This window comes from Neoarius graeffei, chromosome 10 (assembly GCF_027579695.1).
Source record: "Neoarius graeffei isolate fNeoGra1 chromosome 10, fNeoGra1.pri, whole genome shotgun sequence".
Taxonomy (NCBI): Eukaryota; Metazoa; Chordata; class Actinopteri; order Siluriformes; family Ariidae; genus Neoarius; species Neoarius graeffei.
The window spans coordinates 2,411,318-2,436,797 of NC_083578.1; the positions used below are offsets into that span (position 1 = coordinate 2,411,318).

At 44.5% G+C, this 25,480-nt stretch overlaps 1 protein-coding gene, 1 long non-coding RNA gene and 1 other non-coding gene across 4 annotated transcripts in view; 2 read left to right on the forward strand and 1 right to left on the reverse strand.

The window, feature by feature from the left end:
* The window catches only part of gfra2a (GDNF family receptor alpha 2a), a 114,764-nt gene that overhangs the window by 36,879 nt on the left and 52,405 nt on the right, over positions 1–25,480 (reverse strand). For both annotated transcript variants that reach the window (XM_060931093.1, XM_060931092.1), the window contains exons 3-4: positions 8,944–9,030; positions 1,794–2,157 (exon numbers count right to left, since the gene is read on the reverse strand). In XM_060931093.1, the coding sequence (XP_060787076.1) occupies positions 1,794–2,157; positions 8,944–9,030 (451 nt within the window). The remainder of the gene's footprint in view (positions 1–1,793; positions 2,158–8,943; positions 9,031–25,480) is intronic.
* On the forward strand, positions 488–6,608 carry LOC132892741 (uncharacterized). The gene is made up of 2 exons (XR_009655478.1): positions 488–578; positions 5,891–6,608. It is a non-coding gene; the product is annotated as an uncharacterized LOC132892741 (long non-coding RNA).
* trnar-ucu (transfer RNA arginine (anticodon UCU)) lies at positions 25,213–25,303 on the forward strand. The gene is given in 2 exon segments: positions 25,213–25,249; positions 25,267–25,303. It is a non-coding gene; the product is annotated as a tRNA-Arg (tRNA).

A 25,480-nucleotide genomic window follows, 5' to 3' on the forward strand; every position in this document is an offset into this window, starting at 1 on the left:
TATTATGCAAATCGTAATGCAGATATTTTTTTTTTCAAAATGTATTGTTGGTCGGCGAAAATACATTTTCTTTTTAAACGTCTAACAAAAAAGTCTAGGGTCGGGGCATTTTTTAAACGGTCGGTCGGGTAACCGGAAACAAACAATTATTTTTTCTTGGCCTTATTAACAAATTTTTAAGAATTGTTTCATACTTAAATCTTTCATATATAATTTTAATTTCTTATTTATTTATTTATTTATCTTCATCATTTTTGTACACGTTTCATAGGATGATGGGTGGGGTTATGAGGCGGGGATTGGATGAGGGGGTGTGGTTAGGATTAGGATTAGTGTGTATGGGGTTTGGCTGAGGGGCGGGGCTTCATATTTGCTGTTTTAAATACTACTTCATTTATAACAAGTACAAAACAATCAGCCTCGCTTTACATTACTATAATTTATTCCCTGATATATATATATATATTGTGTGTGTGTGTGTGTGTGTAAACTGTCAGATGGTGCGTCGCCTTGTTGAGGCTGAACGATGTCTCTGTCTGCGATGACAGCTGCTCGGATACTGAGCTGATTACAGCAGAGTGAGTATCACACACACACACACACACACACACACACACACACACACACACACACACACACACACACACACACACACAGCAAGAGGCGATACTCGGCTTTACACTACACTCATGTCTTCGAAGAAAAGAGGATATTTATCCAACAGCACAGCAATAAACACACACACACACACACACACACACACACACACACACACACACACACACACACAGTGTATATCAGTTCAGTTTTATACAAAGTTTCCAGTGTTTCAGACAAAAGCCTTTCATCAGCAAATAAATCAATAAAAATAAATAAAAATAAATAAATGTTCCAAACAGCAAATTTTCAGGAGATAACTTTCTTCACCGCTCCTGAACCAGACACCATGTGGAGCTTTCTGGAAAGTTCTTCTCTCCAGTGTGACTGACGGAACAAACTTAAACAACGTCGTCCCCAAATCTACAAAGCGTCATTTACAGCCGTCTAATAACATTTCATCAGATTTTTATTTCCTTTGATTTCTTTGGCCTCACCCTCGGATTGTTCTAAACCACTCACAGCACCACGGCGAGTCAACATGGCGTCCTTTGCTCTTTTTTAAGTTGTGTTAACAGGGTTGCCAGGTGGTGTACATAAAATCCTGCATACTCTACAGAATTATAAAAGTGCATTTACCATTTCCTGTGTCCAAACAGTTTCTGGAACGATTCAAGCGTTGTTGTTTTTGACAATTTTTTGGAACTGTAGTTGGGATTTTGCTAAAATCTGGTATAATTACCAACACATGCATTTAAAGCCTTATTAATGTGACACTTTTTCTGCATTATGCTCCCTTTTTGTTCTTTCACTCTTCATCATCTGTCCATGCATTCCTCCATCCATCCATCTGACCGTCTATCTGTCCATCCTTCCATCCATCTGCTTTCTAACCCTCCACTGCTCCACCTTTTATTTATTCATCTACCATCTACTCAACCAATATCTTATACTTCCATCAATCTCTTCCTCCATCTATCCATCTTCTCTCTAATTATCCATTGGTCCATCCATCCATTCCATTAACTACTCCACCCAATCATTCACTGACCCACCATCTACACATTCAATAACTCATCAATCTGTCTATCCATTTCCCACCTCATCTTAGCATCCCCTCCACACTTTCCAGACTTTTCCATGCAGTCTTTCATCTCCCCCCCCCCCCACACACACACACAGACAGGTGTGTTTACCTGCAGAGTGTGTCGAAGCGGCAGGTCTTGCGCAGCTGCAGGCAGTTTGGTTTGAGCTTGTCTGTGTAGGCGCAGGCGGGGACGATGGTCTGGCGTCTCCTCTCAGCGCAGCCTTGGTCTTGGCACGAGCAGAACAGCAGGCCGAAGCTGTACTGCGACTCCACTCGCTCCAGGAACTGACGTAATGCCTTGTGACAGCGCTTCCTGTTGCATTCATTGCGTGTGCACATGCTGATGTAGTTGGAGCGCTGACGCTTACAGTTATCATTCAGGTTACATGCTTTCGTAGCATCCAGACACTGGTTACAGGTACGACTGGAATCAGAACAATGAGACTGAGCTTTGCCTGTACCGGCGTTCATACCTGAGAGAGAGAGAGAGAGAGAGAGAGGGAGGTTAGGAGAATCATCTCAAAACTACTAATTCTTCATGAGTTAACTTATATGATGTTACTATAAAGGTCACAGCACATTACACTATTTAACATGTCCATCCATCCATCTATCCATCCATCCACCAAGGCTCCAATCCCTCATCCACACATCCTCTCAATTTCCAATTCATCCATCTATCCAGCCATCCATTATCTAATCTCCAGTCCTCCACCCATCTCTTCATCCAGACCACTATTCCTCCTACCGTTTATCCCAAAAACAGCCATTTACTTTCAGTCTGCTCTTAGAATCAGAGGTTTCATTCATCCATCCATTCAACATCTAATTCCCTTTCACCATTTCACTGATCCCTCTCTACATCCCCTCACTCCTCACTCTATCCATTTAATTGCCCATCAATCAATCAATCAATCAATCCATCCATTCTTCAATCCCACATCTATCCATTTAAACTCCAATCCTCTACTAAGCCATCATTTATCCATCCAGTCCATCTACTCTTCAAGCTCTCATATATCAATCCATCCATCCATCCATTCGCTAATCTATTTAACTCAACTCCAATAACGAAAGGATGTGACAGAGGAAACGATGGCATGGTGGTGTAGTGGTTAGCACTGTCACCTCACAGCAAGAAGGTTCTGGGTTCAAGCCCAGTGGCTGACGGGGGCCTTTCTGTGTGGAGTTTGCATGTTCTCCCCGTGTCTGTGTGGGTTTCCTCCGGGCGCTCCGGTTTCCCCCACAGTCCAAAGACATGCAGTAGGTCAACACGGGGCGGCCTTGGGCTGAAGTGCTTTTGAACAAGGTATGGTACCTAAACCCTGACTGCTTCCGGGAGCTGTAGTGTGGCCGCCCACTGCTCTGTGTGTGTGTGTGTGTGTGTGTGTGTTCACTGCCCCAGATGCAGGGGATGAATTTCACTGTGTGATTGAGTGTGCATGTAACAAATAATCTTCTTCTTCAGGAATAAAACACAGTCAGTGAGGGTGAAAGTGCAGTATGAAATAAAGAACGATGGAGGACATGTTCTGCTGTTTATAACTGTGGTGTGTGTGTGTGTGATAAACTAGTTTGTGTGTTGGTGTAGCGTTGAGCAGATGGTTTCTCAGAGCCCCTGCAGAGAGTGCAGTTAAATATCACTCCACACCTCGTAATTACAAACAAAGGGCTAATAATCAAAACTGCTTACTGTAAACCAGCAGGAAAATAATCTGCGTGTTAATAAATACACTTAAAGTAATCCAGCTAGTGTACACCCATCGCGGAGACTCCTTCTCACACACACGGGCTAATATAGACCTCGCAGCGGAGACACACTCACACACTCTTTGAAAAATCCTAAAAAGTGGGCAAGGGAGGGGCTGGGGTGTGGGCATGGTGGGGAGTGGCTGGGGTGTGGGTGTGGTGGGGAGGGGGTGTGGCTGTGTGAGGCAGGAGTTGCTCAGTGAGCCTTGATTAGCATATATTTGAAAATGAGTGACAGTTTCCCAGACTCCCACTCAAGGGCGTGGCTGGGGGAAGTGGGCCGTCCACCTCTGATTAGAGGGTGTTAACATTTTTTAAATTAAATTTCATGATGCAGAGAATTAACAAACATTCGACTCTACATCAGCATCGGCCTTGCAAAGTTCAGGATGAGTTTAACCCCAAAAATGCCAATTTTTCTAAAAATGGTAATTTTGTCAACATTAACAGCAGCATCGGTGCGTTTCATCATAGCAGAATCGTCTCATTTAATTCTGCAGTGCCTCATTAATGTTGTGGAACATCCGAGAAAAACGAGTTCCTTCCCGTTCTCACTTACGTTATAGCTACGATAAACAGTCGTTCCCTCACCACTTCTCTTTCTTCTCTCTAAAACGCAGCTTGTCGTGTTACAGATAAACAGTAAAGCAAGTTGCAGCTTCACTGACGAGCGCGTTAATCGTTAATCTAAACCTGCGTTCTTATAAGAAAATAATGCACATCTACTGACCAATCAGATTTAAGGATTCCCCTGTGCTGTGGTATCGATGTAAAAATAAACTGATAAAAGTATGACGAATTATAAGCTTTGTGTTTCCTTGGTAACAAGCTTAGTTTTTTTGTCTGATCAACTTCCTTAGAGAGAATAAAGAGGGATGAGTGTTTATCGCTGCTATAACAAGTGAGAACAGGAAGTAACCTGTTCCACAGACATCCTCACGTGGACTAATGAGACATATGAGGTTTCTAGAAGGCTCCGGAGACGTGTATCTGAGGATCATTTCTGAGCGACTAGCTCATCTGTACAGTTTATTCACACTCAGATGGACACGTCCAGAATGATGATGCACCACCTCACGAGAGACATCACTGAATGCTTTGAGGAACTCGTCACTGAGGTTTGTTTTTTCTTCCCTGAGTATCAGATCCACCGTCCTGCAGAACCTCAGTGAATTCGTGAGGAGCTTTTAAATGTTGAAGAGGTTTAATTACAGATTCTTCAAAATGAATCAAAGACAATTTTGAGGTTGTTTTAAATTTTTTTGGTTTATTATCAATTAAAAATATAACCATCCTGATGAAACTCGTCACTCCTCACTCGGAGAATGTTCCTGCTCCACTTGGGGAGATATAAATCGCTTTAACTTCCTCCTTTCTTCTTCCTCTCCTGCGTTATTTTCTTCTCCTGGACTCCAGCTGACCCAAATGCACAGCCACAGATGGCCGGAGGAGATTACACTGAAAACATCCATCATTTTCTCCTTCTTTATTTTTCTCTCTGAACACACACACACACACACACACACACACACACACACACACACACACACACACACACACACACAGACCCAGTGCTGACCTCACTGCAGAATACCTAAATAAAATATAATACAGTTTGTTATATAATGTATATATTTATATTGAGGAGGAAGTTTGGTGATAACAGAAAACAGACAGTGAGACAGACAGAGAGTGAGACAGACTTTAAATTAGAGACAGACAATGAAAGATAGATAGACTAAGACAGAACAGACAGCAAGAAAGAGGGAAACAATGAAAAAAAACCCAAGAGACAGAAAGAGACAGAGAGGCAGGCAATAATTAAAAGAATGAAACAGATAAAAGAGATGGAGATTGAAAGACAGACAATTAGAAAAAAGAGACAGACAGACAGACAGAGACAGTGAGACAGCCTGATTGATTGAAAAAGAGTGAGACAGATACCGTAGATACCCAGATGTTTAAAAAAGTCGACAGAAAGACAGACTGATAATGACAGACAGATGGATGGACAGATAGACAGGCAGACAGACAGACAGACAGAGTTCCTGATAACATTAATAGAGTTGTTATGTCCATGTGAAAGCATCCATGAAAGAAGTCAAGTCTCTCTCTCTCTCTCTCTCACACACACACACACACACACACACACACACACACACACACACACACACACACACCTGCCCCACTTTGAGAAAATCTCAGTATGTTAGTGTTGATACAGTCCCAATACATTCAGGAAGAACAGACCACACACACACACACACACACACACACACACACACACACACACACACGCGCGCGCGCACACACACACACACACACACACAGATGTCTGGTTTGGATAAAGGAATTGCACATTTCCCTCTGGCCAGTGTGTGAAATCACAACGGCACATCTGCAAACTTTATAAAGAAAACTTTTTTAAAGTAGATTTGTCTCCTGTTTTTTCACCAGTTCTCATCATGGTGAGTTCTGATTGGCTGAGAGCGAGACAGTGGTGATGATCAACCCACGCCCAGGCCTCTCCACCCACGACCGAGGCCCACACCCAGGCCTCTCCACCCACGACCGAGGCCCACGCCCAGGCCTCTCCACCCACGACCGAGGCCCACACCCAGGCCTCTCCACCCACGACCGAGGCCCACACCCAGGCCTCTCCACCCACGACCGAGGCCCACACCCAGGCCTCTCCACCCACGACCGAGGCCCACACCCAGGCCTCTCCTGTCCAGCTTGAGGCCTACAATGAGGAGTCTTGTTGTCTCATTATATCATTATTTCGTTGCATTGTTATCAAATTACCTCATTATCTCATGATCTAAAAATACAAAAAATTTACATTTTTGTTCTTAATATAAGTATATTGTGTCTGATATAAGGCAAGTTAAAAAAAATCCAGTTAGGACTGTCAGAGACAGCAATGTCCTCAGTCTGTCTTGTAGATATTTGGCTTGTATTATAAAGGGGTGGCCACACCCACAATTTACAGCACTATGGCTTGAGACATGCCCATAAGACACAATCCTGGAGTAACATCAGCAAATCCTGTATAGTCACTCTCATTACACAATCAGGACAAATCTCAAATTTGATCTCGGTCCGATCCAGCGGCTCAGGGTGAGATTACTGTTTCCCTGCTCTTGAATAATAAACATCAACTTTTAGACTTTAACACTTGACACTTTGTGCTTATTAAGCTTCTTTTTTTTCCCCCTCCATATTCGACTCAAAGGGAGAGCTAATAAAGCAGAACGGCTGCTCTAAACTCCACTTTCTGTAATTAAAGCTCTCCAACTCCGGCCGTCTGGGATTTCTCTTTTATGCTTGCTCTCTGTTCATTTCCCGGCCTTGGCTCATTCTAATTCAGCGTAATAAACCCAAAAAATTTTAAATATGCTCTTATACAACAAACCAGCGCGAGTCTTAGAGGCACTGGCAACCCTGATCTCTGTCGCTCCGAGGTTATTCTGTAAGCACTGAATAAACACAGTACGAATGAATAAAAAATGGCGTGGGAGTGGAAAGTGTGGAATCTGTCTCGGTGAATCAGATTCTGGTTTTATTTACTGTGTCAAACACCTTCAGGGTTTTTATTCAGTCAGATTAAATCAGTCACCTTAAAACAGACTAAAATAAGCACACGACTCCTGAACGTCCTGCATTTACACGGTGAAAAATATCCCCTGGTCAAAGAAGGGCGGGGCTTATGTTAATTATGACCTTATGACATCTCAACTAGACTTAGTATATGTTTAGTACAAGATGCTGGATTTAATTACACAATATAATAGTTTAGTAATGATCGAGGGGGTAGGTATATAAACATAACGGTACCGCTGGCTATCTGAATTAGCTAGATACATTTACGAGCAAGAGTTAAAAAAATAAAAATAAAAATTAGGCTAGGTTTTACATAGCGTAAATAAAAACAGCAGCCAAACAGTTTACATGACACTTCATGTGTGATTAAAGTTTTTATCACATAATCGTTACAAAATTTACACATCATTTATAGAAAAGAAAAAAAGAAAGAAAGCACAACTTCATTCATCACACACTTGTGAAATTTCCTCTCTGCATTTAACCCATATGAAGCAGTGAACACACACACACACACACACACACACACACACACACCCAGAGCAGTGGGCAGCCATGCTAACAGCGCCCGGGGAGCAGTTGGGAGTTCGGTGCCTCGCTCAAGGCCGCCCCATATTAACCTAACCGCATGTCTTTGGACTGTGGGGGAAACCGGAGCACCCGGAGGAAACCCACGTGGACACGGGGAGAACATGCAAACTCCGCACAGAAAGGCCCTCGCCGGCCACAGGGCTCGAACCCGGACCTTCTTGCTGTGAGGCGACAGCGCTAACCACTACACCACCGTGCCGCCCAACAAAAAATTAGCTCATTTAACTAGATTACAAAAATCAGCTAACCAGCTAGCATTATAATCTTAATAAATTACAGTATTTATCTGACAAAGTTTAAAAATGCTATTCATTACATTCCTAAAGATTTCCATTAGCAATTTTCTGGTTAAATATTAATTAAATATCGCTAGAACACATTTATATAAATTATTAGCATGGGACTAAAATCAGATATGTCATCAGGAACCATTACACATACCATTAAACTACAATTAAAGGCCATCAGAAACCCATTAGGAACCACGAATTATTGCTTTGTTTTAAAGCAGAAATTAACTAACTTGCAAAACTAGCAATCCAGTTTACTCTGCAAATATTAGCTAGCTACGTCAGCTTTATAACCCTGCTCAAAACATCGTTACAGTTCATTAGGAAGCTCTCGAATGGTTTCCATCACACTCCTCAGGATTTCCATTTGGGATTTTAGTGGTCAATATTAAATGTCACCAAAGCTCAATAGCATCTTCTCTCATGGACAGGTGACCACGAGAAGCCATTAGAAGCTGTTAGGAACAGCAGATCACATTAAACTACCATTGTAGACCATCAGAATCGCATTAGAAACCCTTAGCGATGAGTAGAGATCTCTAATGCACTGTATCGTTTCAGCAGAATGACCTAGAGGAAGCTGGCTAGCTAAATTTTCAAGCTAGCTAACTTACCTGCTGATAAAATTATTAGTTTTTGAAATGGTTTTGGTAGTGTTTCTACTGGTCTGTAATGTAATTTAATGGAAAACACTCTTCCTAATGGTGTATATATACACAGTACGTGTACATAAATAAGCCATAAAATGTTTACCAGAGGTTTCCTCCGGGTGCTCCGGTTTCCCCCACAGTCCAAAGACATGCAGGTTAGGTTAACTGGTGACTCTAAATTGAGCGTAGGTGTGAATGTGAGTGTGAATGGTTGTCTGTGTCTATGTGTCAGCCCTGTGATGACCTGGCGACTTGTCCAGGGTGTACCCCGCCTTTCGCCCGTAGTCAGCTGGGATAGGATCCAGCTCGCCTGCGACCCTGTAGAACAGGATAAAGCAGCTACAGATAATGGATGGATGGATAGATGGATGTTTACCAGAGATGATGGAGGCCAGGCGGAAGGCATCAGAGTGACGGACAGGAGGCAGAGGCTCATACGGAGACGCTTCATAGAAATCTTCTCCTGAAAAAAATTACAAAAAAAATCACATTAGCCTTTGTGTTAGCGTTTGTAACCTTTCAAGCTTGCATTAAATAAATATATCATGAAATAATATACACATGGCCTCTTATGCTAGCGCATGAGAATCATTATTTTGTCTAATTTTTGTTTGTAACCTCACATGCTAACTGTTAGCCACTAAAAAAACACACTAACTAAGCTATTAAGCTATGCTAGCATAAACGCTTAACTAGCAACTCTTTCTCCAATAGACCCCTTCGCAGTAAACGTCATTCATAACGAAAGCGGAAATTGCGCGCGCAGCCTGGACCCAAAAGAGACTCAGAAATGCCTCGTTGTTGTGTTGTCGGGTGTCAGAATCGTAGCAGTGATGGGGTTAAAATGTTCAGAATTCCAGCAGGATCTCACCCATTCCAGAAAAATCGCCGACGTCTATGACTACAAGCCATCAAACGTGTAGACTGGGATGAAAGCACCATCAAAAATGCGCGGGTTTGCAGCGCCCACTTCATCACAGGTAAGATCAGGCTATTTATTAAAGCTTTCTTTTTTATTCTTTCTAGTCTTCGTTTATTGATGTCGCAAAATACTTTGGTAACGTTTGTCTGATTAGCTGGGTCATAGTTACACAATGTAATGAATATTGTTAGCATGTTAACTTAGCTTTGCATGCAGTTTTGTTTGTAGGAGAGGTCTCGCTTGACTCAAGCAGTCCAGATTTTGTGCCGTCATTATTTGTGTCTGCCGAAAATCACAATTTTAAAGCAAGGATGGAAAGGTAAAATTGTGTGCCCTCGCTCTAAATGCCAACTTACGCTGACTGCTCTAACCTAGCTCCCGCCCCGTTCAGTTTCATTTCTGCTCTCTGCCTCTCGCTTTTTACGCAGCTCTGATTTCTCTTAGCTGCACTCTTTACACTATCATTCCTTTCATGCCATCACCTCCTGCAAATTGCTGTTTAGTGTTGGGATTTGCTGTTGTAGCTAAAGCCACATTGCCATCACATCACTGGCATAATTTGATTAAAACAAAATGAATATGAATGTCCCATTGTTAATCAAGTTGTACATGCCCGCACATAACATAATCATATGCGTGTAAAGACTTGTAGGCACGAAGTTTTTCGTGGGTGTACACTGAAGTCTTGTCAATAAGGTACGAGTATATATCTGGCCATTGTATACCAGGGAACTTACTAACATCGTCCGTCCACTCTTTAATTAAATGCGGATCCGGTAGGCGATGTCCACTTGTTAGAGTTAACTTATTTATGTAGCATTCTCGATCTTGTAACGACAATTGTTTGGCATAATCTGACCGCTCATAATGCCGGTCTATGGGCAGCGCCATTGTTTCTGGGTCCAGGCTGCGCGCGCATCCTGGCAACGGGCGGTTTGTTCACAAACATGCGAAGGGGCTATGCTCTCATCTCATTCACTAACTGCTAGTTACCTGATTAGTCAACTAAAAGGTTATTAGCGCTCTCTTTCCACTTTTCCAAACCACACATTTCTCAGTTTTATCAACAACCATGAGTATCTGAAAAAATAATCACACATTCACGCAAAACTCTTATCACAGATTAGCATTTGAGATGCAACCATGATGATTGTAATCTGAGGTAAATGCTATCTCTAACGTTACACCAGTCAAACACTGGTTTATGGTCATATTTGCACTTGTTCTGGAACATTCTAGCGTTCAGTAGACAGAAAGAGAGAAAAATACGTCCAGCTCTAAAAGTGTCAAACTAGTTCTTGTCAGAATGTATAAATTAGCATTTAGCAAAGCTGCACGCTCGCGCTCTCTCTCTCTCTCTCTCTTTCTGAGGAGTTTTGATCCACAGAACCAGTGTGTGTGTGTGTGTGTGTGTGTGTGTGTGTTGTAATGAATGGCAGTTCTGGGACTTATAATATGAAACTATTTCCAGACGTTTTTCTTTCAGTGCTGCACATGAGGGAGCAGCGACTTCTCAGGTTATTAGCTTACCTCATTTTTCTTCACTTTTGTTTTGACTACATTTCACACAAAGCGCTTAAAGAAATAGAGAAACAGATTCAGCTTTTTGGGAATGTAATTATTGGAAAATGTGGAGGAAAAGGCTTTTTTCTTTCTGATCTCTGTAGAACGCATTCACTCGTTTTTGATGCTCAGTGTGAAGTAGAGTATAGTGTAAAAAAATGTACAGAGGAAACTTTTAGCTCTTATCCAGCTGGCTAAATTGTTAGCCTGAGGTCAAAGCCACGCCCATATTTCTCATTCCGACACACCCATCCGTCTCTCCCGCGGGAGTTCAGACATGCACATCTTTATCGCTCAAAGACACAGCTACGTGTCCTACTTTTATTCAAGGACATGCCCATTTGTCTTGCTTAAAGACACACCCATCTGTCCCACTGTGAATCATGTCCATCTGTCCCACTCTTATTCAAGAACTCCCCCTATTGTCTCTCTTAAAGACACACCCATCTGTCCCACTCTTGTTCAAAGACATCTTCTGACTTAATGACACACCCATAATGCCCACACAAAGACACACCCATCAAGACATAGCCACTTATTCCATTTAAAGGCACACCAATCTATTTTACTTTCATCCAAGGACATGCCCACCTGTCCCTCTCAAAGACACACCCATCTGCCCAACTGTGAATCATGCCCATCTGTCCCACTCTTATTCAACAACTCCCCCTATTGTCTCTCTTAAAGACACACCCATCTGTCCTAGTCAAAGTCATTACATTTGTGACTCTCATTCTTGGACACACCCATCTGTCCTGGTCCTGTTCAAGAACAAACCCATTCATTCCACTCAAAATCATGCCCATCTGTCACACTTTTGTTCAAGGACACACCATTCCGTCTCTCTTTAAGACACCCTGTCCTGCACTCATCTAAAGACATGCCCATCTGTGCCACTCAAAGATACACCTATCTGTCTCACTCAAAGAGATGAGGATCTGTCTCACACTAGCACAGGCCAATATTTCTTGCTTAAAGGCATGTCCATCTGTCTCACTCAGACACGCCCATCTATCCCACTCAGACATACCATTCTTTCATGCTCAAAGATATACTCTTCTGTCCCACTCAGACACACCCATCTGTCCCACTTAGACATGCCCACTTGTCCCACTCAGACACGCCCACCTTTCCTACACATCATTCTCATTTGCTCAAACATATACTCTTTTGTACCAGTCAGACACACCCATCTGTTTGATTCAGACACACCTTTTTGTCCCACTTAAATACATGCATCTGTCCCATTCAGACACACCCATATGTCCCATTTACACACACCCACCTGTCCCACTCAGATACGCCCATACGTATTCTGTCTTGCTTAAAGACAAACACAACTTTCTTTCTCATAGACAAACCCATCTGTCACACTCTCCTTCAAGGACGTGCCCATCTGTCACTCTCAAAGACTTGTCCTACTCTCATTCAAAGTCACACCCATTTGTCCGATTCAAGGCCACACCCATCTTTCTCTCTCCAAGATATATCTATCTGCCACACTCAGGCACACCCTTCTTCCCAAAAACACATCAGTCTTGTTCAAGGACACACCCATCTGTCCCACTAGAAAGCACGCCTACCGTACGTGTCTTCCTTAAAGTCACATCTTTCCCACTACAAAAAGACATCCATTTGTTCACGGTGAAGTGTACGGAAGAACCCTGAGAACCTTCAGGAAGCTTGTCATTCTTTCCTTAAGTAAAGTCAGAACTCATGTTAACATTAAACCTGTTCTTCCTGCAGCTTTCACCATCTCACTGGTGTTTGAAGACCTCAGCACTGCTGAGATATCTCAGACCTCTGAAGAGAGAGAGAGTGTGTGTGTGTGTGTGTGTGTGTGTGTGGGGAGACTGGAGGGCTTCTCAACAACACTGGAACAAATGAAACTAGAGATACAGCAACTTTGCAAGAGCTGTGGGGTATTACACAGTGTGTGTGTGTGTGTGTGTGTGTGTGTGTGTGTGTGTGTGTATAAAGGTGATGTTTGCAAAGAACAACGGAGGGAAAGTTATATTGTCAGGGCAAGTGTGTGTGAGGACACACACCCACGTATGCCAGGTTTTATGTCATCAGCACACATCAGTGCACAAATCTTGCCCGAATGTGTACTCTGTCTCTCTCTCTCTCTCTCTCACACACACACACACACACACACACATATATACACAAAATTGAATTCTCATCTCATCTCATTATCTGTAGCCGCTTTATCCTGTTCTACAGGGTCGCAGGGAAGCTGGAGCCTATCCCAGCTGACTACGGGCGAAAGGCGGGGTTCACCCTGGACAAGTCGCCAGGTCATCACAGGGCTGACACATAGACACAGACAACCATTCACACTCACATTCACACCTACGCTCAATTTAGAGTCACCAGTTAACCTAACCTGCATGTCTTTGGACTGTGGGGGAAACCGGAGCACCCGGAGGAAACCCACGCGGACACGGGGAGAACATGCAAACTCCACACAGAAAGGCCCTCGCCGGCCCCGGGGCTCGAACCCAGGACCTTCTTGCTGTGAGGCGACAGCGCTAACCACTACACCACCGTGCCGCCCACAAAATTGAATTTTCCTGTAAAAAAATTATATCATTAGCAAAATCTCAATATTATCATTTTGATAATTATATCGTAACCCCAGACAGTGTATTTAATATCAAGCTAATCATAAGCTAGCTAGCATTTCTTTTTAGCTAACACAATTTTTAGAAATGATAACAGTTGTTTTTTTAAGCAGTGTAAGTAACCATGCGTCATTTTTTTTTTTGCTAATGAACATCGCTAACTAATATCTTGCTAGCTAGTCAACAAAATAGCAGTCTGTATTACAAGCCTGAGGGATGCTAAATAATGACCATTAGCTCTGTCGCTAGACACCAGAATGCTAGCTAATCGAGTTGTTAGAAGTTACTTAGCATGTGGCTGCCCTGTAGAGAAATCAGGACACTTAGCGAGTAGGACAGAAGAGTGAAAATATTCGAGACAGTTTCTAGAAAAGAAAATGTTGTACAGGTGAAAATTCATGCTGGCTAATTGAATAGTTAGCGGTTAGCACATTCACATACACATTTAAAGAGCTAAAATCTGATGTTCCAGATAACATTAGGTTTTGTAGACTGACTCGTAGCTCAAGGTGCACACACTCCTTCACATAATGACAACACACACACCGAGAACACACACCGAGAACACACACTGAGAACACACACCGAGAACACACACCACTGTGCGTTTCTTTATAAAGGGACGATGTTTTAGTGAAAACTGAAGAGTGCTACTGATTGAGACAGAACTGTGTGTGTGTGTGAGAGAGAGAGAGACTCTGTATGTGTATTAATGTGTATTAGTGTTAGCATACCGTGTCCTCACTGCTGTGACATTTCAAACTGAGAGAACTCTCTCTCTCTCTCTCTCATCCTTTTCCATCCCTATCTTCCAATCATCTCAGCAGGACGTGATCTCTGACGCTCATCAGGAGAGACAGATCATTCTCATCACCAACAGCGAACCACTACTGTCTCACTTTCTGTCTGTCTTTCTGTCTATAATAATCTCTCTCTCTCTCTCTCTCTCTCGTTTGCTCCAACTCCTTCTACATGTCTGTTTCTCTTTCCTCACTTTAAGTCATTCTCTTACCCACTCTGTATTCTGTATTTATTATTTCTCTTCTACCACATGGGAGCAAATGCTTTAATATTTTTTAAAATACTACCCCCCCCTCCTAGAACTGCCACCTTATTGTGGTGGAGGGGTTTGTGTGCTTGAATGATCCTAGGAGCTATGTTGTCGGGGGCATTACGCCCCTGTTAGGGTCTCCCAAGGCAGACAGGTCCTAGGTGACAGGCCAGACCAAGAGCAGTTCACCAAAACCCCTTATGGAAATAAAAAAATCAAGGACCGTGACGTCGCCCGGTATGGCGCAGCCTGGGCCCCACCCTGGAGCCAGGCCCGGGGTTGGGGCTCGTATGCGAGCGCCTGGTGGCCCATGGGGCCCGGCCGGGCTCAGCCCGAAGCGGTGACATGGGCCCAACCTCCTGTGGGTTCACCACCCACAGAGGTAGCCATAGGGGGCCGGTACAGTGTGGATTAGGTGGCAGTCGAAGGCAGGGGCCTCGACGACCTGATCCCCGAACACAGCGGCTAACTGTTGGGACATGGAATGTCACTTTGCTGGGGGGAAAAGAGCCTGAGCTTGAGCGGTACCGGCTAGAGATAGTTGGGCTCACCTCCACGCACAGCTTGGGCTCTGGAACCCAGCTCCTTGAGAGGGGCTGGCTCTCCACTTCTCTGGAGTTGCCCACGGTGAGCGGCGGCGGGCTGGTGTGGGCTTGCTTATAGTTCCCCAGCTCAGCCGCCATGTGTTGGAGTTTACCCCAGTGAACCAGAGGGTCACCTCTCTGCGCCTTCGGGTCGGGGAGAGGGCTCTTGCTGTTGTTTGTGCCTACGGGCCGAATAGCAGTATAGAATATCCGGCCTTCTTGGAGTCCCTGGGAGAGGTACTGAGAGGTGCTCAGACTGGGGACTCCATTGTTCTACTGGGGGACTTCAACGCTCATGTGGGCGACGACAGTGACACCTGGAGGGGCATGATTGGGAGGAACGGCCTCCCCGATCTGAACCCGAGTGGTGTTTTGTTATTGGACTTCTGTGCTAGTCACGGTTTGTCCATAACGAACACCATGTTTGAGCATAGGGGTGTCCATAAGTGCACGTGGCACCAGGACACCTTAGTTTGGAGGTCGATGATTGACTTTGTTGTCGTTTCATCTGATCTCCGGCCCTATGTCTTGGACACTCGGGTGACGAGAGGGGCTGAGCTGTCAACTGATCACCACCTGGTGGTGTGTTGGATCCGCTGGCAGAGGAGGAAGCCGGACAGACCTGGCAGGCCCAAACGTATGGTGAGGGTCTGCTGGGAACGTCTAGCCGAGCACTCTGTCAGGTAGGTCTTTAACTCCCACCTCCGGGAGAGCTTCTCCCAGCTTCCGAGGGAGGCAGGGGACATTGAGTCTGAGTGGACCATGTTCTCTGCCTCTATTGTCGACGCGGCTGTTCGGAGCTGTTGCCTCAAGGTCTCCGGTGCCTGTCATGGTGGCAATCCCCGAACCCGGTGGTGGACACCGGAAGTAAGGGATGCCGTCAAGCTGAAGAAGGAGTCCTATCGGGCCATGTTGGCCTCCGGGACTCCTGAGGCAGTTGACGGGTAGTGCCGCAGCTCGGGCAGTTGCGGAGGCAAAAACTCGGAACTGGGAGGAGTTCGGTGAGGCCATGGAGGAGGACTATCGGTCGGCCTCGAGGAAATTCTGGCAAACCGTCCGGCGCCTCAGGAGGGGGAAGCAGTACTCTGCCAACACTGTTTACCGTGCAGGTGGGGAGCTGTTGACCTTGACTGGGGATATTGTCCGGCAGTGGAAGGAATATTTCGAGGATCTCCTCAATCCCAACATCACGTCTTCCATTGAGGAAGCGGAGGCTGATGACTCAGAGGTGGACTTGTCCATTACACAAGCCGAAGTCACTTGTGAGTGACTTCACAAGCTCCTCGGAGGCAAGGCACCAGGGGTGGATGAAATCCGCCCTGAGTATCTCAAGTTTCTGGATGTTGTGGGGCTGTCTTGGCTGACACGCCTCTGCAACATCGCGTAGTGGTTGGGGGCAGTGCCTCTGGAGTGGCAGACCGGGGTGGTGGTCCCTCTTTTTAAGAAAGGGGACCAGAGAGTGTGCTCCAATTATAGGGGAATCACACTTCTCAGCCTCCCCGGGAAGGTTTACTCCAGGGTACTGGAGAGGAGAATTCAGCCAATAGTCGAACCTCGGATCCAGGAGGAACAATGCAGTTTTCGTCCTGGTTGTGGAACACTGGACCAGCTCTATACCCTTCATAGGGTGCTCGAGGGTTCTTTGGAGTTTGCCCAACCAGTCCACATGTGCTTTGTGGATCTGGAGAAGGCACTCGACCGTGTCCCTCGTGGTATCCTGTGGGGGGTGATTCAGGAGTATGGGGTTCAGGGCTCTTTGCTAAGGGCTGTCCAGTCCCTGTACGAACAGAGCAGGAGTCTGGTTCGCATTGCTGGCAGTAAGTCAGACCTGTTCTCAGTGCATGTTGGACTCTGGCAGGGCTGCTTTTTGTCACTGGTTCTGTTCATAATTTTTATGGACAGAATTTCTAGGTGCAGCCAGGGGCCGGAGGGAATCCTGTTTGGGAACCACAGGATTGCATCTCTGCTTTTTGTGGATGATGTTGTCCTGTTGGCTTCTTCAAACCAGGACCTTCAGCATGCACTGGGGCAGTTTGCAGTCGAGTGTAAAGCGGCTGGGATGAGAATCAACACCTCCAAGTCCAAGGCCATGGTTCTTGACCGGAAAAAGGTGGCTTGCCCTCTTCAGGTTGGTGGAGAAGTCCTGCCTCAAGTGGAGGAGTTTAAGTATCTCGGGATCTTGTTCATGAGTGAGGGAAGGATGGAGCGTGAGATCAACAGGCGGATCAGTGCAGCCTCTGCAGTGATGCGGTCACTTTACCGGTCCGTCGTGGTGAAGAAGGAGCTGAGCCAAAAGGCGAAGCTCTCGATTTACCAGTCAATCTACTTGTACTTACTTGTACTTAAGGCTTTAGCTCGTTTTTAAACAGCTGTCGCCTGTCCCAAAGATGAAACAATTTGTATCCAATGTTGCCTATCACTAGCTAATTCACAAATGATGGATGTTTGTTCTCGATACCATCTAGCAGCTCCATATCTTCTTTTCATCGCTTCAAGGTCTTCAGCGATAACTTTATTCCATGTCTTCTTTGGCACATTTCTTGTGCATCTCCATTCATTTGGTCTCTTACTTCTCCAAGTCTCTTTGCAGAATGCACCATCTTTCATACGTGCCACATGTCCTAGCCATCGCAATCTATTTTTTCTGATTATCACTTCAATGTTTGGCTGGTTGCAGCACATTTCTTGGATGCTCATATTTCTGATGTGAGATCGTAAGCTGATGCCAGCTATGGATTGCAGACATGCCATTTGAAAGACCTCAAGTCGTTGCGCATCAGCTTTTGTCATACACCACATTTCTGAGGCATAACGAAGGGTTGGCAGAACAGCTGCTTTCTAGACTTTCATTTTTGTGGCAATAGAGATGTTGTTTCTTGACCAGATTCCTTTCCTCAGACGACCAAACACTGCAGATGCTTTTGCAATTCGATTGGTGATATCCTCAGTCAGTGTTATTTGAGTGGCTGATATGACAGATCCCAGCTAAGTGAATGTTTCAACAACTGTGATTTCTTCATCATACACAGTTAAAGATGGATTTTCTAAATGAATCGACATCGCTTTGGTTTTGCTAGGTTTAATTCTGAGACCTAATTTCTCGGCGTGGTGGCATGTTCTGTTAAGAAGAAGTTGAGTGGTTCTTTCATCTGGCTGTATTATGGCAATGTTGTCAGCATAATCAAAATCTGAGGCAACCAAATTTTCAGCAACTATTACACCATCATCTTCTTGAATCGACTTGAACATGATGTAGTCCAGCACAAGATTAAAAATCATTGGTGATATGATATCACCTTGATCGATTGATTGATTGATTGATTGATTGATTGATTGATTGATTGATTGATTGATTCCGAACACTCACTCACTCACTATCCATTTTACGTCACTGGACCACTGAACTGTGGGTATGACGTTGCATGGTTTTGCTCCTCCACAACCCTCTATCATATGGATCGCCCGGGGTCAGTCCCAACGCCTTCAGCTCTCCCTTCAGCACCTCACTCCAGCTCTTTCTAGGTCGCCCAGGTGGCCTACATCCATCGACTTCCAGGGTGTATATACGACTCAACCAGGTGTTGTTCCTCTGGACGTGGCCAAACCACCTGAGGTGCTTCCGTCGAATGGCATCAGCAAGATCTTCTACAGTAAGTACAACCACTGGCGGAGGTCCTGGGTTCGGATGTCGTCCGTTGGTTTGATGCCGCACATCCAGCGAAGCATGGTTCTTTCATTCCTCTGGAGCCTGGCCAAGTCTGCCTGTTTCAGGGGCCAGCATTCGCATGCATAAAGCAATGCCCCCCTAACACAGTTGTTGTAGATTTTGCCACGTGTATTGAGAGACAGACTCCTGGAACAGAGGAGTGGTAGAAGCTCTCTAAATTTACCCCACGCAGCCCTGACCCTAGTTACAGTGGCAGCCTCACAGCCACCTTCTGCAGATATGCTGTCCCCCAGATAATAAAAGGAATCCACGACAGCAAGATCTTGGTCATCGACTCTTACTGAAGTGCATGGTCTACCATCAATGGGACGAGCTGTTCCTAGGCACCGGTTGCATCTAAAAGATGGATCAGGGTTCAGTCTACCACGGATACCACTACATTTCTTCTGAATCCAGTGGGAGCAACCTGTGCAGAGGATAGAGTTCACCCCAACTCCCTTCCTACATACTCCACAAGGGTATCCACCAGAATCTTTAAGTGTACCCAGGTTTATGCCTGAGATCATGACTTTGGTTTTCTTCATATTAACACGGAGGCTTTTCGACTCCATGCCTGCCTTCCAGGAGCTCACTTTCTGTTGCAAACCCTCTAGGGAGTCTGAGGCAAGTACCAGGTCGTCAGCATACAGCAGCTCCCAAGGGCATCCAGTGCAGAACTCCTGTGACAAGGCCTCTAGAACAATGATAAACAGGAGGGGGCTCAGCACTGATCCTTGGTGGACACCAACTTGGACTTTAAAGCTCTCACTGTATAAATTGTCAATTCTGACACTGCTTGTAGCAAATGAGTACATTGCTTTGACAGTGCCGACGAGCCATTCCGGTATACCCAGTTGCCTCATTGCCCACCATAGTACTTCACGTGGAACTCGATCAAAAGCCTTTTCAAGGTCAACAAAGGCTAAGTACAGGGTTTTGGCTTTTTCCAGATGTTTTTCCTGCAGTTGGCGCAGGATAAAAATTGCATCATTTGTGCCCTTACCGGGCACAAAGCCAAACTGCATCTCATCTATTTCCACAAGACTGCGAGTTATCTTCTCCAGCACTCTTTCAATAACCTTTAGACAGTGCTCTGTTAGCTTGAGCCCACGATAACTTCCTCTTTCTAAAGCATCACCCTTGCCTTTATACAAATTGATGATATGGCTCATGTTCCAGTCACTTGGAATTTCTTTTTCTGCAATAATTGCATTTGCAAGGTCACAGAGGATTGGGCAGCTGACTTCAGAGGAGGCCTTTAACATCTCAGCCACAATACCACTGGGTCCCGGGGCTTTGCACTGCTTCATCTTGTTGATTGCCTCAGCAACCATCTCAGCACTAATAAAGATAGGGGGACCAAGTACAGGTTCTGCTGCTGGCAGGTCATCAACAGACCAGAGGAACTCCACATTTAACAAGTGCTCATAATGGTCTTTCCAAGCCTTTGCCTTTGCCTCAGTGCTGAGAGCAAGATTCCCATGATCATCTCTAATGCAGCATACATTGACCACATCTTGGTTTTCCTTCTTCATCTGCTTGGCAATTCGAAAGATACTTTCCTTGCCATTCTCTATGTTAGCAAAATGCTCAGCCTCAGCCCTCTTCTTGGCTGCATAGACTGCCTTCTTGGCTGCACACTTGGCATGATAGTAGTCATCTTTACTACCTCCATTCTTCCAGGCTTTCCACATACACCTCTTCTTCTCTATGGCTGAGCTGACTGAGTCATCCCACCACCAGGTTTGCTTTCTCCAGATGTTCTTTTTGGTGAAGCCACAGATTTTGTCACTAACCTCCAAGAGGCTGTCTTTCAAAAGATGCCATTGACCATTAACTGATGAAAACTCAGTGAAACTTTCACCGAATACTTTCACCGAAGTGAAACTCAGCATACAAAGGAGAAATCTATGGCTTGTGAGAATCAACCGCAAGGATTATCAGCCTTCCAAACACAGCAAAGTCTGCTCCGATCATTTTATAAGTGGTAAGTTGTTTAAATAAACAATCAATTGTGTTTAAGTTTGTTTTTGGAAACCAAAACATCGTGTGAACAATCTCTGGAGAATGCCTAACTGGAACCGCTGAGTGTACGTTTACATTGTAATGTACACTTAATATCGCTCGTTTGTCACGTTTCTGTTTGACACTTGTCACTTCACTCACGCAAGGGTCATTTTTGAAAAACATTTTAGGTCTATTCTGTATGCAGAGATGCAAACAGTGTGCCTTTTGGCAGATGCCGCCTTTTTCACGGCTGAATCGTGCAGATCCGATTTTTTTTTTAGGGGGGGCGTTGGAGTGTCTGATTATAATTTCAAAGTAAATTCTGTATTAAAATTACTAAATAAGCAAATCCGTTACAGTCCATGAAACATAGGAAGTATAAGGATGAGAAAAAAAACAGTGAATCGGAAAGCTGCGCACATTTGCGCAGCTTCGCGCAAATGTGCGCAGCTTTCCGATGCAAAGTAATATTGCACAGTATTCATAATAGTCTTAAATCAACTCGATATTATACACAGGCCCGCCGGGGGGGGGGGGGGGGGGGCAAACGGGTATGTTGTTCCGGGCCCAGGAATGGGGGGGGGGGGGGGGGGGGGGGGGCAGAACTGGGCTCTCATGAAGTTGCGATTATTTTATTTCATTTCAAAATGTGTTGATTTGGGGGAGAAATGTGCTATATTTGCATTCAATAAATGATTTCTAGATCTTTTGCCTTTATTGTCTTTGAAAAAGGCGTCAGTAACCCCCTACCACCCCTAATGCAAAATGGTTTGGTCTGACTCTTTGATTAAGGGGAAAAAAACGACATTGTTCGATCATAGCGCTTCGACAATCAGCGTGCGTGCCATTTGCCAACATGCACAAGTCAGGAGCACAGAAAAGAAAAGGAAAGAGAAAAAGAGAGGAAGAAACCAAGAGACTCAGGGGCTCACTGCATAAATATTTTAAAAAAGATTCAGATGATGCAGCAGGTACTAGCAAAGGCAGTGGGGCAGCTGAGCCAGGTAAGACCAGTGTTGGGCACGTTACTTTCAAAAAGTAATTAGTTATAGTTACTTTTCCCAAAAAGTAACTGAGTTAGTAAAGTAGTTACTTTGTCATAAAAGTAACTAATTACCAGGGAAAGTAATTATTCCGTTACATTTTCTTCCCCCTCAAAAAAAATCAAATTCAATTAGTGTAATCATAATAAAAGTGAATGTTAAATGTGTTTAATGACTGAAATGGACACTTAACAGAACCAATTAGTAACGTTATCTACAATATATTAATATTTTTGTGGGACAATGTGAGATAAGACATCTATCAAATGTAATATATTTTTGTAGTTATTCAAATTATGTTACTAATTACTGGCCACTGACGAGGACAAATGCTTTGTTCCTCGACAATAATGTGCATTGCACGTAAACACTCTTGCCTTTTATTTCAAGTAATGAAAAGTCCTGGCTGTATTTCCAATGTGAAAGCGCAGTGCTGGGCTGACCGCTCGCCATCGCTGGGTCTTCCGATTGAAAGAGCGCGCAGTAGTGCAGTAGGCGCTACGTATGTTGTCCAAATCTACTCTGATTGGCTTACTGTGCCGTTGTCTCGTGTCTCCCCGCCCCACACGAAAGCAGAGTAAAGAAAGGCTGAACGAGCAGGGGGGGCCCATTCAGAGCATTTTGTCCCGGGCCCAGCCAAAGCTGTCAGCGGCCCTGATTATACACACACATATTTATATGCAGTGTTGAGAGCTCTAAAATTCCAACGTTTACATACCTTGGCTGTAATTAGGACACGACTGTCACTTGTTTTTATATGGTGGACTTCACGGACCCAGCCACAGACAAAATAATTGTATGACTCTAGCGACTTGTATGCTTTGAGGTCGTCAAGTGTGTAGGCACTTTTACTATTCACGAAATAGTTCACAATATCAGGGTACGATATGGATGGCAGCCCTGCATAGTCACTTGAAAATGCATCTTTGTCCACTTCGTAGGGGTCAATTCCCCCAATCAAGGCCAGTTTGGCTGCATACCGTTGTTGTGAGATGTCGTCCAATGTATCCATATACTTCCGTTTGCTTGATTTTGCCGACATTGATCTTTATTTTAGAAAACTGACTATATAACTTCATAAATTCATCCGAGATAACGTAGCCGGTAATGGCGATGGTCCTTTGTTTGCCCCACAATATGGCAGCTGGAGGGCGTTCCCCGGAATGCTGTGACATCAGTGAAAACTATCTACAGGGACAGCATTATCAAGTTCTGAGTCCTGTTCAAGTGGGTCTGGTCGATTATATAGCTTACTGAAATACTGTGTCCAGCCTTTAAGGCGATCTTCAGGAGTTTTCAGCAGACGGTCGCTTTCATCCTTCAATATTGCAGGCATTCTCGATCTTGTCTGCCCTGACACTTCATTTATGGTCCGGAATAGAGTCTTAGAATCTCCCTTTCCACCAGCTTCCTCCATTATTGCAGCTTTTGATATCCACCAGTTTTCTTCATCCTCAATAAGATTTCTTTTGATCTCTCTTTGCGGAAATCGCTTTTGTCTATTGTTTCTTGTAGTTTTACGTTTCTGCACATTATTTAGAGTCCATGAAGATATCCATTTTTTTGATCTGATTGTCTTTTTTGGACCAACTTCCTTAACAGTCTCTTTCAGAGCATCCTTCATCTCCCTCCCAAGCGGTTTCTATATTAGTGTCATCGTTTTCATTTAGGTCAGAAAGAGCAGAGAATCTGTTCGATAGTTTTCAATTAAATTGCTCCAGTACATGTTCGTCTTTTAATACCTTGAGATTTCTTGCTGGTTCATGTTTAGAGGATCTCCTTACTTTCAGATGAAGTCGTAGTTTTGCAAGTACTAGCTTGTGATCTGATAGAATGTCAGCTTTATGGTTGACTTTAATATCCTCTACAGTCGAACGATCTCTCCTTGACACAAGTAGATGATCAATTTGCTTAATTGTTCTACCATCATTTGATTCAAATGTGCGTTGGAGGTGTTTTTTGTGACGGAACCACGAGTTTGCTGCTACTGACTGATTGTGTTCACAGAATGTTAGCATTCTTTCACCATTGTTGTTCAAAGTGCCGTAGCCAAAGTTGCCGATGACATCTGCTACGGGTGCTACACCTGTTTCTGCATTGAAATCGCCTGCTATGAGGATTATGTTGTTTTGAGGTACTTTGGCTATTTCTCGCTGTAGGTCATTGTAGAACTTATCCTTTTTGTTTGTAATGCTGACATCTGTGGAAGCATACGGTATATAGAGAAGATGGAGATCGGTCTAAGTCCTGATACTTCTAAGACCGCTATGCGATCTGAGATTGGAAGAAATGAGGAAACGGCAGATTTAAACTGTGTACGTATTGCGAAAGCTACACCATAATGATGTGATTTTCCTCTTGAGTAGAAGATAGTGTAACTGCACGTATGGTTAGACGACATTACAACCTTTTCATCGCATCCTGTCCAACGCACTTCCGATATTGTAGCAATGTCTATATTGTACGGTACTTGTCTAACTCGTCAACAAGAAGTTCATCTTTACCAACAAGATTTAGTGTTCTTACGTTCCAGAAGCCTAGCCTCGTGATTTTCTTAGGACTGAGTATCCTTCTAGCTTGTCTTGTGTTTGTTTCATCGGTTTCCCCGTATGCGGTAGCAGTTCCGTCGGTTCCCCCGTACGCGGTAGCCATATTCAACATATTTTGACAAATCACTTATTCTTGGATTGTTAGCTATGTTTTCTAGAAGTCGCCAGCCTCTAACACACTTTAGGATAGTGTGATCCATTCCATAGTTCTCTGCTATCTGGAGCATTTGTGCCCTCCCATTGCCAGGTATGGTCATCTGCGAGGCCACTGCATTCTCAACACAGTATCATTGGTTTTTTAATGAATGCCACTGGAACTACTGCTACCCATGGAAAAGGGTAGGATTTTTGTTCAAGGTTTACTCCTCTAGATCAGCTGTGTTTTGTCTATGCCCATGCATATTAACAGGGTTACCTCAAGAAGGATGTGGCTCTTCACCACACACAGACGGTCATTCAATATGGAGAGGCTATAGTTTGGCGCTTCACATATCGCTGGGTGCAGGGAGACCAGTCGAGGACGCCACAGAAGGCCATCTCGGAAAGGCACCACTCCTCTGCAGAACCCCTTAACCCCAGGTGTTAAAAAAATGGGCTCTGTGGCGCAATGGATAGCGTGTTGGACTTCTAGGGTCATCAGAAAAGCCATTCAAAGGTTGTGGGTTCAAGTCCCACCAGAGGTCAATCTACGTTCCGACTCTCACCTATGGTCATGAGCTTTGGGTAATGACCGAAAGAACGAGATCGCAGATACAAGCGGCCGGCCGAAATGAGTTTCCTTCGCATGGTGGCTGGGCGCTCCCTTAGAGATAGGGTGAGAAGCACAGTCACTCGGGAGGAGCTCGGAGTAGAGCCGCTGCT